Raw genomic sequence first — 15,644 nt, 5'->3', positions numbered from 1 at the left:
TGTGCGTGCTTGAATCAAAAGGGGTGGGGGAGGATCATCTTCAGCTTTCTGGATCTCTGGACCTGCAGTCATTTCCTCTGCTAACTCTGACGCTGTAAAAATTGGACAGATCTCTCAGTGCTGGCCACTGCTCATTAAATTCTTGCATAGCTGACACTACCTATTTTTAGATGCTTCTCCTGAAAGCGTGAAGTTCAGTCAAATCCGTTTTCTTGCTTCTATGAATTTCAAAGGCTATCTTTTTTGTAAATGCTTTTAACTGTTTACACAGTTAATATTTGTTTCTACTCGTATTGAGGAAAAAAAAAAAAAAAAAAAAAAAGAAGAAGAAAAAAGGAGTTCAGTTGTAAGTGACTTCAAACAATTGGTGTTGGGCTTTCTTAATTAAAAAGAAAAAAAAAAAAGCTTGGTGTGAGGAGGCTGCTGTAAGGGATTGATCTAACTAAACTGGACAGAAAACACTTGTCAGTATTCCTGCAGAAGTGCCATGCAGCCTGGGGAAAGTGAAAAGCAGAAACAGTGCTTCTGTCCTTAATAATGCCAATATTTGCATTGTTGAAACGTTGGGGGCTGAGACTCTACATGTTCCAAACAGCAGCTTGTGAAAGGACGTAGTGTTACGTGCAGATCCCCCATGAATTCAGTAACTCTGTACTTCGTGTTTTTTAAATGAGAAAAGTCAGAGCTGGAAATGATGCGTGGGATGGTCCCCATGTGTATGTCCTGATTTGGCAGAAGTATAACTTTTAAATTGCAGAGGGAGGGAAAGAAAGTGTGGCCTCCTCCAGAGGTAAGGTGGAAAAGCATTCTCTGGTCTGGGCTGATAGGTCATCCCTAAGGGGAGCGTAGAGGAATTTGTTTGGAGGACTCAGACGCTGCATACCTTGGGATAAAGTCGCTGCATTTGCACCCAGTAACAACCACAGCTCTGTTTGGCCCACCTCCAAGAAAAATTTGTGAAGGTTTTCAGTATAGAATTCCCTTGTGCAGTGACTGGAGCTCCTGAGCAGCTGAACGGTGGCAATATGTTTTCTCAACAGCACGCAAACTAACAACATGCAGTGAATTACCTGCTGCCAAAGGAAGGCAGCGCGTTCTTTTGTTCACAGAACTTGCGTGAAGAGTTCCCCAGCTGGTCTTTATGCTGCAATACTGGGCATTTACTGATGCCAGGAGCCAAATGTCTCAAATCACGCATGACTGCTCATGATTACGTTTTAGTATCTCAGCTGCAGGCAGAAGACAAAAGCAAGGTGAGCCTAATGTGCGGTGTCACCTGTAACCTCTAAGTCAAGGATGGGGATACTGTTTCTTGTTAAGAGCCAGTAGACCTTTAATTTATCTTGGCAGGCTGTCTGAATACCCACCTTAATGTTGCATGATAACAATGCAGAAATTAAACCCTGTGATAGCAGGCAGTCTGGAGTCGTTCCTGTCAGACCTCAGTGCACCTGCAGCAGCTTATCACCTTGCTCCTGCTTTTGGTCAGATGTTGGAGGTGTAAATGGATGCTCAGAGCAAGTCCTGAAGCATGGTTGCTCAAAGGCTTACTCAGAAGTTTAAAAACAATCAAGTTGATACTTCTCCTGCACAGGAGTTTTCTCCAGCTCCCACAAATGTGGGGTCAGGCAGTGAATGTGTGTTGTTGACTCCAGCAGGCAGCTCAGCACCATGCAGCTGCTCCCTCACTCTCCTCACATGAGATGGGGGAGATAATCAGAAGGATAAAAGTGGGAAAATTCATGGGTAGAGATAAAGACAGCTTAATAGCTAATACAAAAGCTGTGTGTGCAAGCAAAGCAAAATCAAGAATTAATTCACAGTAGCCTATTGGTAGACAGATGTGTGGGCATTTCTAGGAAGGCATCCATCACATATAACTGTTTTTTGGGAAGACAAGTGACAGCTCTGAATGCCCCTCCCCAGCTTTTATTGCTGAGCACAATGTCATAGGGCACAGAGGACCTCCCTTGGGCCTGTTGGGATAAGCTGTCCTGGCTGCATTCCCTCCCAGCTTATTGTGCACCCCAGCCTATGAGCTAGCAGGGTGTAACAATTGGAGAGATCAATATGATGGGAAAAGGTGTTTCACCAGAGGTGTAATGAGAGAAGGATCAGCACAACAGCAAGGTGCTACAAAGGAAGGGAGGAAGATTGCTTACTTGTATATCAGAAGATTCCATGCTCACAGGGGAAAGCTGCTGCGTGTGCCACAGTCCCTTAGGGGTGGCCCTGCTCCTCTGCAGCTTTACCATGTGCCACAGATGTACCTCTTGTTTTGTGGGCTTACCCACAGTTGCTTTGAGGTGTTTCAGCATTGCCTTATCCACAGAGATGCTTTGGGATGTACGTTTTCCTGCTTGGACTTGTCTGCAGCCCCAGTCCTTTTGACTTGAGTTTCCATTGGCATTCCAGCCTGCCTTGAACAGCAGCAGTGCCCTGGCCATCTGTCAGCCCAGGTGCATGGCCATTGCTGATATGAAAACGTTCCCAGGCACAGCAGAGTAAAGTGGTAAAAACTATAGGAAAAAAAAACAAGCAGCCACTAACATGGACTGCAGTCCAGTATGTTGTAAGGTAGGCAAGCCCTGCAGCAAGTGCAGGAGCCTGCCAATTAATAGCTAAGTAGATATAACATCTACAATTTCAGTCTAGCACGTTCCAATCAAATTTATTGTTATCTGGAACCCTTTGAGCCCCACACTGGGTGACAAAAAGGGATGTTATGGATTGACCATGGCTGGCAGCTCAACATCACACAGCTGTTCTCTCTCTCCCTCCAAAAGCTGTGCATGCTAGCAAAGCAAAATAGAGGATTCACAAAATCAGAGAATACCGTGAGTTGGAAAAGACCCATAAGGATTATGGAGCCCAACTCCAAACTCCACTTTTCGCCAGAGGGAAAAGTAAGAGTTAACCATGCATCTGGGAACAGTGTCCCAGTGCTTCTTGAACATTGCCGGTCTTGGGGCTGTGACCGCTTCCATGGGGAGTTTCCAGTTCCAAACTGCCTTGCTGGTCATCGGGTAGTGAATCATTCACTGTTTTACATTGGCAGGCAGATGGACGGCCATTTCTAGGAAGGTAGGGCTCCATCACAAGTAGCTTTTACCGAGGAAGGCAAATGCAGCGACTCTGAATGTCCTCCCAGCCTTTATTGCTGAGTGCAATGTCACGTGGCATGGAATATCGGTTTCGCCAACTGTCTGGCCTGAGCCCTGTCCCAGCTTCATGTGCATCCCAGCCTCGTAGATACGAGAGCAGTGTGAGAAACAGGAAGGACCTTCACGCTGTGCGAGTGCTGCTCAGCAACAACTAGCACATCGGTGTGTTATCAGCACTATTTTTCATCACAAATCCAAAACATAGCACCATATGAGCTACTGTGGAAAAAAAAAAAAAAAGCAATAAAAGTAGAGAGTGAAAAGCCTCCGAAAAGTAAAAACCAAGGCCTTTACAGATTTCTAGCTCTCGATCCATCTTAGACACAGGAGTGGGATTGCAGATGCAGTCCTGCCAGCCTTACAAAACGCTCCTTAGAGCAGTACAGCTAACGCAGTAGCAAAAGCAGTGACAGCCAGCAGGGTGACTGCTGTTTCCTTTGAAGTACTTGATACTTTCTTCTTCTTCTTGCTTGTCTTTTGGCATAATAAATGGCATCGCTGGTAAAAGGTAGTAGCTGTAGGTAGCAAATAATACTAGGCGCAACTAAATAATTTTCAGAGTCTACTAAGAAAATTGGAATCATGAATTGCAAATGGCTAATGCAGCTTCTGAACTTTCTGTCAGGATTACTATGAAATAATACAGCCATAACAGCACTGTGCACTGGCATTAGAAAACTGACTGTGTCTGTGGTTCATTCGTGTTTGTTCTTGCTACAAGATGTGTCTGGAAAGACAAGAAAATAGGTTACTGGATTGAGTTTAGTTTTTTGTTTGTTTGTTTGTTTGTTTGTTTTGTGACATCTCTTCAGATCTACAAATGGTATTTACTGCCAGAAGTGCAGTTTTTGAACAGAGAATTGACTGCAAAGTTACCAGAGTACCAAAACCATAACTAGCTGTGCATTACCTCACTTCCAATTAGTAGGACTGAATTGTGCCTTTTCCTCTGTAGGTCTGAGATACATTATCAGTTGTGTTGATGATAAAATGTGTAATCACTGAATACATTTTATCACACTTGGATGGGAATCAGTGAGAGTGTTCCACTGGGATTTCAGATACAGATGTCAGCAAAGATATTTGGCTCAACTACAAATTAGAGGTTAGTTTCACTTGTGTGGATTATGAAGAAAACCACAAGTTTGAAGTTGGCTTACCAATGCAGAATGTGTTCATGAGCAGGTAATAGAATGGGTGTCCTGGAGCTGTGTAAGAGCTACCTTTTCTAAGGCTGTTGGGCCAAGTATGGCTGCCTGTGTTCATACTTTGACTCAAACAACTTTTTCAAGAATATTACTTTTCCTTGTCTCCTATTACAGCTTAAAACCACCTGTGTCAATTTTCTTATTACAACATCTCTTAATAGTGAAGATGGAGAAGGGCAAAGAATTATCTATAGACTGCTTAGGTTCATCTGCTCTGCTAAAGCAGCTCTGCCATTGTGTAAGTGAGACAAGTATCCAAGAGAGAACATGTATTTATTCATTATAGTTTCTATTTTCTTCTCATATACAATTTGACAACCCTTGTTTTAGGGGAGTGATACTATAATTGTAACTTGGAAAACATGGGATTCTGATCTGAAGGGCAGTGTTTACTTGGATACAAGTCGTACTGTATCATTATCAATGTTATTGTGGAAACTGAATGTGGCTTCTCAAATTGGGTTTGTGGTATACAGTAGCCAGATGTAGGTGAACGCTGCGTGTCTATGCCTGACTGCTTTTCCAGTGGGAGAACAGATGCAGATTTTAATAGCGTTGTCAGTGTTGTCCTTCAGCTTATCTGAGCTGACTCCAGAAGCTTATCAAAGAAAAATTCTGCTCTTGGACATCTTAAAAAATGGGAGTAGTTCTACTGGTACATGTCATCAACAGCACAGCACTGCAGCAGCTGCGTCTTCATTGCAAATTGGAGTTTTGCTGGAAGTTCAGTTTCCAAAATGTAGGTGCTGGGGGATGAGAGTTTCTTTACTGTGTAAAGGGAGTTTGTGCAGACTGATCTTAAGGTAGAGGAGGAAATAGATAAAGTTCTATCACTTGCAGTCTTGGTGATCCTTGAAAAACGGCTTGAAACGGAGTCTCAGCTCCCGTACAGAACATGACATAAAATGCACATACTCCATTTTTATACCTACATTTCTCTACCAGCCTTTTTGCTTAATGACTGCTGTAAGCATTTTTAATTTCTAAACTTCTGATTGCATTTTCAGACTTGCTTTTACATTCCTTGTGCATGGTTTTCATTTTGATGGCTCTAACTGTTAAAGTGTATCACTCATCAGCTTTCAATTAAATACACAAATGCAAAAAATAGCATCGTTAATATAAAGTAAAACGATACTTTGCTTGAGATGGGAGGGCTTGCTTTAAAAGGCTCACGTTTGTCTGTAGGCTTTCGGATAGTGTAGAAGTAGGTGGAGAGGGGAAGGTTACTGAAGGGAGTTGTTTGACTGCATGTTCTGAAAAGGTGTATGCTTATGCAAAGTAAAACATGGAAGAAAGCATGCTTGTTTGTAATCAGAGCCTGTTCTAATCCCAGCAAACGTTATTTCTGCATTGCTCTGAACAGTTCTGTATCTCATTATGAAACCTAACAGAAGTTAATTGCTGTGGTGTTTCCTACTAACTCACCTGCTTAAAAGAAGAAGATTTTTGGAGTTTCCTTTGGGGAATATCATTTTCCCAAGCAGCAGAGTTGACTTCTGTCTTTGCCATTGCCTGTGTGATATCTTACTCCAGAACGAAGCTATTCAGGCTTATCTTTGCTCTACAGCTTGGGAAAACTGAGAGGCATAGCTGGTCATACACATCTGCGCCTGTTACTGAGAGCAGTTGGGTGCCTTACATCATCTCATGCTGATTGTTTAGTGAGTCATTTTTTTGGGCAGAGAGCTGGAGAACGCTAGAAACAGCAGCATAAAGAAAACTTTTATCAGCATTTCCTCGTGTATTTTAATGGTTAGGTTTTATTATCATCAAAAGGACTGTTAGACTGCAGTAACAGGTTGCCCTAAAGCTTGGGCTCCGTGGAAGCAATTGGTGCATTCTAGCTGGGTTTTTTTTTGTTTTTTGGAAACTTGTTTTTGTGAAGTATGTTGGTGAGTAAAGCTTAAAGAGCAGACTCTGCTTGCGTACTGAACGCCCCTGTGGACATGAGTCAGGTTTCCTTTTTTCTTCTGCTTTTTATCTCATTTCTTGTGACAGTGTGCACAATAGCTAAGTAAGCAAGAACTCTTTTCTGCACATAATCTAAACTACAGCATATGAGCTGGTGATGAGTCCCAGCTCAATGAGCGTGGATGTTACCTCCTCTGAAGAGATTGTTTTAATTGTCCTTCATCTTTGCTGTGTCCTCCAATCAAAAGACAAAGGTTTTGCAGTGCTTCAGTGAATATATTCCTGTACTTTAAGTGATTCTAGTGCACTTCTGTAGAGAAGTAGCTGCACCCAGGGAGGTTTAGGAAAAATTCATACAGTTCAAAAAAAAGCAAAGAGCAAGTGGTGCCTTTTCCAACAGGCCCCTGGCTGCTTTGCTGGATGTCCACCAGCTGCCTGGTGAACCCTGATGCCAAAGCATAATGTGCTCTGAAGCTTTCCTGTGGCTGAACAGGATCCCAGCTCTTCTCTGGCTTTGAGTTCAGCCACACTCAAAATGGCTACCTTCCATCCAGCTATCTTTTTGTAAGAGGAGACAAAATACTTCACATGCTTCAACCTGTGACTGCTTCCAACATTCATCCAGTTTTCATGAACTGGAAAAATGTTATTTTAATGATAGTTCATATATATATGTTACTGCTTCTAAAGTCAGATAACCCTTAAAACTGACACCTGGTTGTTTAGGAAAGGCTTAAAAAACATCATGTTTCTCAGCACAAAAACGTGTGGGTTTGGGGAAATCAAAAGCATCAATCTGTATTCCCTTCATCTGTTTGTTCTTTCACTGCAAAATAACTTCAGTTTTGCGTTGGCATCACTATGGGACTCTTGTACTTCAAGTTGGATTTCTCTTTCAAAGCATAAACCTCCTGTTTCCTTCTGCTGGTTACCACTCATGGTTTCTTTCCACATCTTCTTCATGAAAGAAAAAATCTACAGGAGCTAGTTGTTTTTTTTTTTTTTTTTTTAATGTTTATTTTCCATAGCATTATCCTGTGTCTCAGCCTCTGTAGGCACTGAGATCTGATGTTACACCATATTGTCTTTACTTTTGGAGGAATTCTTTCCTTCCTTTCATCTACCCTCTCAAAAAAAAAAAAAAAACCCCAAATTTAAAACCTTGCACGTGACTGCATGGACTGGGACTTCTGCTTTGATACAGTGTGCTTCTGGAACAAGGTTCATAGAAATAATGATGTGTGAATACTTTCCTAACTTCAGGTTTGGTTTGATTTGCATCTTCTGATCTAGATTAAAATGGCTCTCTGTCAGCAATTTAGGTGGTGTTGAAATATATCTACTTCAGTAACTGTAGAAAATATTTGACATATGGCAAGGACAGGTACTGTATGAGAAGCTTTTCACATACTGCTGTCAAAGATCTAAACTAGTGGTAAACTGAAAAAAAGTGCTGCTTGGAGCAGCAAGAGTCACATGTATTTACAGCTGTATTATTATTATTTTAAGTTCTCACTAGCACCAAATTATTTCTGCTCTCCAATGAGAACTGGTTTTTGTCTTTGTACCTGCCATCTGGATAGATGATTAGTCTTTGAAGTAGCTGGGAATAGCAGCCTTAAGCTTCTCTTTCATTTAAAGTTACTTTTTTTTTCCTCTTGGCTTTGGTATATCTCCTAACTGCATGGTGGTGGCACTGCATGCTGGCTTCACTGTCCATCTTCCACAATGAAGGCTACTTCATCCTCTATCACTGAACCTCTCTATGCTTATGCAAGTCATTGTGCTTTCCTTACTCTTATCCAACATCTATCTCTACGTAGTGGCCAAAGAGGCTGCCCCAAAGAGTAACTCCAGAGAGACTCTTACTGGTCAGCAGATAAAGCTGTTCTTCTCTGGGGTGAGTCAGATGTAATGGTGAGGGAGCAGCAATCCATGAAACATGGCAACATTTCTAAAGAATTATTATTGATTTGGTATCTAGATGTTGATAATGTGCTAATTATCCTTGCTATATGAAAGAGAGCTTGTCCTTTTCATCTTCCTTGTGCTGACTTTGGGGCAGCTACCTCAATGCTGTTGGTCATGGAAACTGGCACTGCTGGAGCTTTGCAGCTGTTACTGTGAGCTGGGTTGAAAGGCAAACAATTTTTCATCAAGCAGTGGAAATTGGGAAGTTGGGCCTTTTTTGCTTTGCCGTTTCATGCGAAGAGTGAAATGAAAAGGAAATACCATATTACTTTACAATACAGGAAAAGATCCTGAAGTCATGTGTCTGACAGTGCGCATCTTCCAACTCAGCCGGTGAAGGAACAAGCCTTGTGGGGTAGCGATGGGTTCTTGTCAGATGCCCAGAGAGAGCTGTGAATGTGAGCCAGCTCCTTTCCTTCACACTGTGGTGTTGTCTGCAGGTGTCCAGGACTGAGTAACCTTTAACCTGGGCAGTAGCTGTGGATGTTGGTGAAGAGCTGAGTGCACCAGAAATTTGGCTGACTGCAGGAGGAAGAGCTGTGGCTGGGAGGTGTGGGAGCGGACTGGATGGTTGGGAAGTTTTCAAACAAAACAGATCTTTATCAAAAAAGTCAATTAATCAAAACTGAAATATTTCTTAAAGGTGTTGGTTTTTATGAAAGTTCATAGAAACACAAGCAGAGCTATAATAGGAGTGTTTTTGTTGGAAACCTGCCTGGCTTCCTGCCAACTTGTCTGCTGTTTTCTGTAATGAGATATTGAAAGACTTCAATTCTCTGAATATGTTTTAGCCTTTGGCGTCTTGCCTGTTTTTAAGGGAGTAGAGCAAAAATGTGAGCATGTGAGATTCTGTGGCCAGCAGTAATGTGATCAAGTAGCTTCCTTCTGTGTCCCTGTGGACTTTCCAGTGCGTGTTAGCTGCCTTTTGGGGAAGGGCAGCTGAGAAGGGACTGATGTTTGGGGCTCAGAGAGAGGGGTCTTGGCAGGAGAACTGACACAGGAGGATGTGTGGCTGCCAAGGTAACATACCTGTCAGCAGTGCAGGCTGAGCTGCTGTCCGCAGGTGCGCTCAGTGCTCCTCTTTGTAGCTGCAGATCTCAGCAGAAGTGTAGTGCATCACTGCTCCTGCTTGCACTGGGTACGCACTTCCACCAAGGCCAAGCGCACCTTTGTTCAGCATAGGCTTTTTTCTGAAGTTGTGACTGCCTTGAGGGGACCTTGTGCAGTTGTGACAGATACAGGGCTATTGAGGGAATGAGAGATTTTGAGTATTTGCGTTAAAAGTGTCTGAGAAATTGAAAAAAGAGGTTGAGAAATTGAGTAAAACTAAAGAGAACAGTTCAAGATCGGGAGGTTTTAGCTTTTGTTTCATTCCAAGTCCTCATCTATACCTTGAAAGAGAAAATCTTTGTCCTTGAGGACTGTATCATTAAAGTGTTAGCTGGTCTAACCGTGGATTACTCACACATTTCCATGGCACTGATACTTTCTGGAGCTCAGTATTACAGTCTGTAGGGTACTTACTGTTTGTCAGCCTTCCTGAATCTGAGTGGCTGTCTTCAGAAATCTTCTGATCTGCTGTCTGCTTGTCAGAATGTGCAGGGAGAGGAGATTGAACACTTCAGAAAGAAGTTTACTAAACAAACTCATGGAAGTGCTGAGTGACTTAAAGTTGACCTTATCACAGCGTCTGGTAGTTGTAATTGTTTGTAACGGTAAGATAGAGTTAATCCCACACTTGAACTTGCTTTGTTTTCACTTATCTGACCTGCAGCCCTCGGAAGATTCTAGAAGAGTTGCATTCGGGAGGCATTCTTGGGCTGAGTGGCATCTGCCTTAGAACTGCGTATGAGAGCTTTATTAACTGGCAGGTTCATCTTGTACACAAATACTGCCTGTCTGGGCGCTATTTGGGATGTAGCTCTTGGAGACCCGAGGCATTCTTCTTTTTTATTCCTCCTGAATTACTGCCATTGAAAACTCTCACATGTAGGGCTCACTGGCTCTTAAATCACGTAAAGCTGTGAAAATTTTGATTAAAAGCCTAACTGGGAAAAGTATGTATCTCACGGAAGTCCCAGTGTGCTTTACTGAGGTTAAATTTGGGATTAGTGTAGCCCATTGTTTTCTACAAGAGTCCTCATTTAAAAATAAAAATAAACGTGGGCGCTAATCCTCAGACCCTTGCCAGTATTCTTTGTTGCCTCGGTGTTGGAGGTGAGCTGAATTTCAGGGAATCGTGTCTGTTAAATCTCGAGCAGCCTTTTGAAAAGAAAAGCAATTCCACGCAGTCAAGAAAGCATGAAAAACATTCCCTTGGCACAGGCCAATCGATAGCTTGTCTCTCTGAGGAGCTGCATCTCGGCGCTGCAGAGCGGCTTGGCTGAAGCTACCTGAGGAGAGGGCACGGCAGCCATCTGGGCCTGACGTCAGCAACATCCGATCCCGGGCCCCGCCGGCATTGGCCACTCTGCTGTCTCCATCCAGCCGTCAGCTCTTTATTTCCCCCTTCTAGGTAACCCTGATCTGAGATTGGGATTTAGCTCGAGCGAGGTTGCTTGGGGAAGCTGGGGAGAGGGGCTAGGGATGCTAAGGAAAGAAAAAGCAGAGGTGCTGGCTTCTACACGAGGGGCCCCGTCTCGTGCCGTGGCTGCACGCCAGCCCTCGGGAGCACCCAGGAGCAGGTGTCCCAGTTGGCTCTTCCCTTCGCGTTTTGGAAAGGTCTACGTGGTAAAGCTGTCCTAGAGACGTGGGTGCTGGCGTGGTGTTTCTCTATCTGGTGCTCACAATAAGTTCTTTATTAGAACAAATAGATCCATTGTGCTGTTAATCACTTCTGGTCAATGTTCTTTCTCTCCCAAGAGAAAGGAGGAAAGAGAACCATCAGGATGGATCAAATCAGAGATTGTTATGAGATGCATCGAGATTGTGTCTGGGACTAGATCAGAATTGGACCCAACGACACGGAAAGAAACACAGCTGCTCTCAAAGGCGTTTCTGTTGACTTCAGGACAGCCTGACTCTTCTTTGCTGCAAGATTTTAACGCTCTAATGTTCATCAAGCAAAGTACATCAAACTGCATTTTTTAAAATGTAAATCAAAATGTGTAGATCTTGAAGGCTCTTCATCATTTCTCACAGAAACATGACATGATCTCTCCTAGCACGGTTATTAGGACTATGTAGGTACCAGTAAGCGCTATGCTAGGCTGCCTCTCATAACGACCCATTGCACCAGTGCCTGGGTGCTGCCCTGCTACAGAAGCCTTGTCAGACTGCCAAGTTCTCTTCTTGTCATCACAGGTTCTGGGCTGCAGAGTTTAAACTGCCTTCCTGCCTTATCTGTTCGTACAGCCCACAGTCATATCAGGCTGAGATGGAGGCAGAAACCACTGAAATAGATGGGCATATTATCTTGTTGGCAAGGGCCTGCGTCTGTAGCCAGGACAGGGAGAAATCTATTACTATTCAAAGAGCTCAAAGTAAAGAATTGGATCCATAGCTCTTTGGAAACAGAGTATCCGCCCTTGCGAATACTTCTTTTTATTTTTAAAATGTGCAAGCTATTAAAGAGCATTTTTAAAAGTCTATTGTGAGAAGGAGACTGGCTTCCATGAGTCAGGTTTTACAGGAACTGGTCCAAGCCTTATTCTTCTCCCTAGGAGAATTTCCTTCCAATTTCCTCACACAGAATAAAGTTCTGCGCTCAGCCCTGATAGCAACGACTGCTACCACCTATTAAGGAAAAAGAGGAAAGGCCCCACCTGTAGTGAGGGCTCTTGTTTAATGTCTGGAGCTCTGTGTCCGTGTGCAAGCGCTTGTTCCTTACCTTTCTGGGCTTTGTTGGTTTGCTTTTCTGTGCCCAGTGTTTGGAGTGAGGCCTGACAAAGCTGCTAAATTATTCCACGGTATACAAGGGAGCAAGGTTTAATCTTAGGAGAAGGGCTAGAGAAGTTTTCAAGTACTCTGGAGAATACTTGAAAGCTTCTTCTGGAAAGCCCCTACTGCCAGCATAAAACAGGCTCTTACACTGTAGAATGCCTTGAAGTTTTGGGTCCAAGCTTTAATTTGCAAGACCCCATGAAATCATTGCTGGTTCTGATACTGTTTGTTAAGAATTCTCCACGCTGTCGTGCATTTTTTCACATTAATTTTCACGAACTTGCTGATCATCCAGAATCTACAAAAGATTCTGGAATAAATACAAAACAGGTTTTTGAGCTCATATTTATTGCCATGTGCAGATACTAATGAGACTCAGAACCGCTGCTTCTGTCTTGTTGCTTGCTTAGAGTACGTGGGGTAGCAAAGCCCAAAGGGTAAGAAGAACAACATGAAGCTCATTTTTGATTTGTGAGCTTTGAATGAGGAAGATGGGCTAACACAGGGCTCCACAAATGAAGTTGCTTGCGCAGGCTCAGGGCTTCAAGCAAAGTAGGGCTAGAGCCGTGTCTTACTCTCAATGGTACTTTATAAAGTGCTTATGTGCTGTACAAACAAAACAACTGTGGTAGTTGAGCTGGGAGTAAATGAAGCCTCCTAACCAGGAAGCTACTTCACTGATTCCGAAGGTTTTCACCTTCCTGTTATAACAAACCCTGTTATTGCCTCGCTAGATAGGCACACACCTGAAAGTTCCCAGCTCACCCCATAAAAAGAACCTGTATGCTTGGCTGTAAATGCCCAATACCGCAGCATGAATGCTGCTATCTGAATCAGGTGTTTGGTCAGCAACCCCAGGGTGCAAACGTCTGGGTCAAGGTTCAGGTTTAGTTTAGATTGGCTCGATTAAAGTATCTGCTGGTTTGTCTGAGAACACTGAACTTACTGTGTTGGATATTCAAGATGAAATGGTATTTGGAACTGCAGTTGAAACGGTGTTTTCTCTTCTTTAATGTGGGAGGTGTGGCTCGGAGGTGAGCAGATGGCTGGTGCCAAGTAGCACACCTCTCAGTGTTAAGCCACTCTGCGCTGGAGCTAGAGATCAAACTCTCCTTTCTACTCATTTTATTTGTATTTCTGCTTGTACACCAGGCTTGTGGGCATCTGAAAGCTAGCTATTGTCAGCACGTATCGGCCCTGCTCTCTGATGCTTGTGTAATCTGATGGTGAGAGCACAGATCCGGGAGCACAGATGTTCAGGGTCTGACTTGAAAATGTGCTGGCAGACCTGTGTGTAGCTGCTTTCTTGCTCTAAATTCAGATGTCTCTGTAAAACACTCTGTAGTCTCATGAAACGCCTGAAAAATGCTTCGGTTCGGTGGTGGTGTTGTGAGGGGAACCTCAGTCTCTGCAAAGCAGGGGAGAGCACTCGAGACATCTTTCACAAAGAGTAAGTGTAAGGTGTTTCTGTGTTACACAGACGCACCTCTGCCAATCTGTTGCCATGCCTGTGGCTGCTGACTTACTCCTGACAGAGAATTTAACATTCAGGATCATGAAGAGGTGGTTTGCTGAACTGCAAGAAGTGACCAGACTGAGCATCAATGGATTATATGCTGTTATGCTGCACAACGTATTTTTGAGCACAGAAGTAAAAGCCGCTTTGTGCTGAACTTGGAATGGGGCATTCCAGGCAGTCTTGCACTGTGCCTATATGTGTGCCTCTCTTTGGGGGATTTGCAGCAGCCCCTTTCTTATGGTAAATGTCTCAGCTGTATGAAGATCTGACACTGGTAATGAGCTGATGTCCCTTTTCCCCATAACTGTCTATTCAGAGAGTCGTAGCTTTTGTTCCTAGTGGAGAACATGAACCTAGGGCCTGTGATGGATGTGCTGCTGCCCAGCTCTTGCTAGCATCTCATATTTCCCTCTGAAGGAGCACTCACCTGTTTGCTCTCGTGGGTTGCCATAAGGATTTGTGATGCTTTAGCAACTACAGCTTTTCCATAGCTGTGCACAATGTCTTGCAGACTGCAGCTTTCAGACACAGTGCACCTTTGTAGCTTGTTTTTGAAGGTTTAGGCAATAATAGCATTTGTACTCTCACCTGAGCCAGACTTCCTTTAGAAAAACTCTTGCTTTCCCTTACTTCTTGCCCTACTTCCTCTAGCATGTTTGGTTAAAGTACTGGAAAACATAGTATCACAGCACAGCTGTTGACTTCAAATTTCTTTAAAAATTCCAAATTGAAGATGCATTTTCTTCTCACTTTTTCACCATCATGTTCACCATCGTGTTTCTTAACCTTCTAGTGATTGCTTTCCCCTGCTTGCCTCTCTAATCTGTTCTTAATTTTCAGCTCTTCCTCCAAAGCCCTCCAAACCAATGACTCCAGTGAATACGAATGGGATAAAGGACAATTCCAGTTTCTCTCTGCAGGAAGCGGAGTGGTACTGGGGGGACATCTCAAGGTAAGCAATATTTTTTCCTAAAAATAAAATGATCCTGTTAGACTTCAGAAGAAAAAAAATACCTATTTCAGACAGCATTTTAGAGGATGGAGGTGCTTCAGGATTATGCTTGGCAAAGCACCTAAATGCTGGTGTTCAACTGGATTCAAGGCTCGTGTTTAAGTTACTGTTATTCTGATATAGATAGTGTCAGCCCTGCTGACAGTTATTTTGGGTTTTTAACTTCCTCCAGATATACAAAAGAATAAAAAGAAGAAAGTGCTTCTGAGCGTGCTGGCTAATAATAAGGTTTTGTAAGCACGCCGTGCTGGGATGCATGCAGTTCAGCAAACTTGTTCAAAAGAAAAGAAGTTGCATTTTTATATTTGGTTTCTTGAATATTTGGTTAAAATTGCGTGTGTACTAATTTCTATTAAGTGGTGGTATATAAATAGCTCTTCCAAGTGCTAACCATCACCAGTTATGTGGAGTCAATGATACAGGCACATACCAAATAAATTAACTTCTGCCTCCTAAAGAAACCATTTTGGTTTGGGCATTTGTGTAGTTAAGTGCATAAAAAATCGAAAGGATTAAGTCATCTCTTTCTGCCTTAAGGTGCTTCTGAAAAACTCGAGCTTGGAGCTGCAAGGGGAGACGTGATTGTGCTGGGAGTGCGATCAGAAATTGTTCCAACTTCTGCACACTGTGCTTTGAAACGCTGTGTCAGATAAAGGCAAGAACGGCAGATTTGCCGCAGTCATTCACTGAACTTCTGAGAGGGGAAATAAAGTTTTCATATCTTTATTGTACCTCCCTTATCTCTATAAAGCAAACCTGCATAGATCTTGTTTTTGAAGCGCCTAAGCAGTGATATTTTTCTGTTAATACTAAATCAAAGCAGAGTGGCGATGCCTGATCACACAACCCACCAGGCAGGGTTTGTTTAAAACAGCTCAATACTGGTAGTTTATTGACTGTGGATTTGTTCCCTGTTTACTACTAATGCACGTGATGGTGGGAGCTAAGGGAGTACAAATCACATTGCAGTGACT

At 43.1% G+C, this 15,644-nt stretch overlaps 1 protein-coding gene across 3 annotated transcripts in view; it reads left to right on the top strand.

Moving 5' to 3' along the window:
- Positions 1 to 15,644, top strand: part of LOC122181051 (phosphatidylinositol 3-kinase regulatory subunit gamma) — a 57,754-nt gene that overhangs the window by 27,358 nt on the left and 14,752 nt on the right. For 2 of the 3 annotated variants that reach the window (XM_042873209.1, XM_042873207.1), the window contains one exon: positions 14,499 to 14,610. In XM_042873209.1, coding sequence (XP_042729143.1) covers positions 14,499 to 14,610 — 112 coding nt within the window. Of the gene's footprint in view, positions 1 to 5,017; positions 5,112 to 14,498; positions 14,611 to 15,644 lie in introns of those variants that run through there. The other variant, XM_042873208.1, reaches the window with a different exon arrangement.

The sequence above is a fragment of the Lagopus leucura genome, unplaced genomic scaffold, assembly GCF_019238085.1.
Source record: "Lagopus leucura isolate 7727_CA_CO unplaced genomic scaffold, USGS_WTPT01 Super-Scaffold_100009, whole genome shotgun sequence".
NCBI lineage: Eukaryota > Metazoa > Chordata > Aves > Galliformes > Phasianidae > Lagopus > Lagopus leucura.
This window is presented reverse-complemented; position numbering and strand designations above follow the sequence as displayed.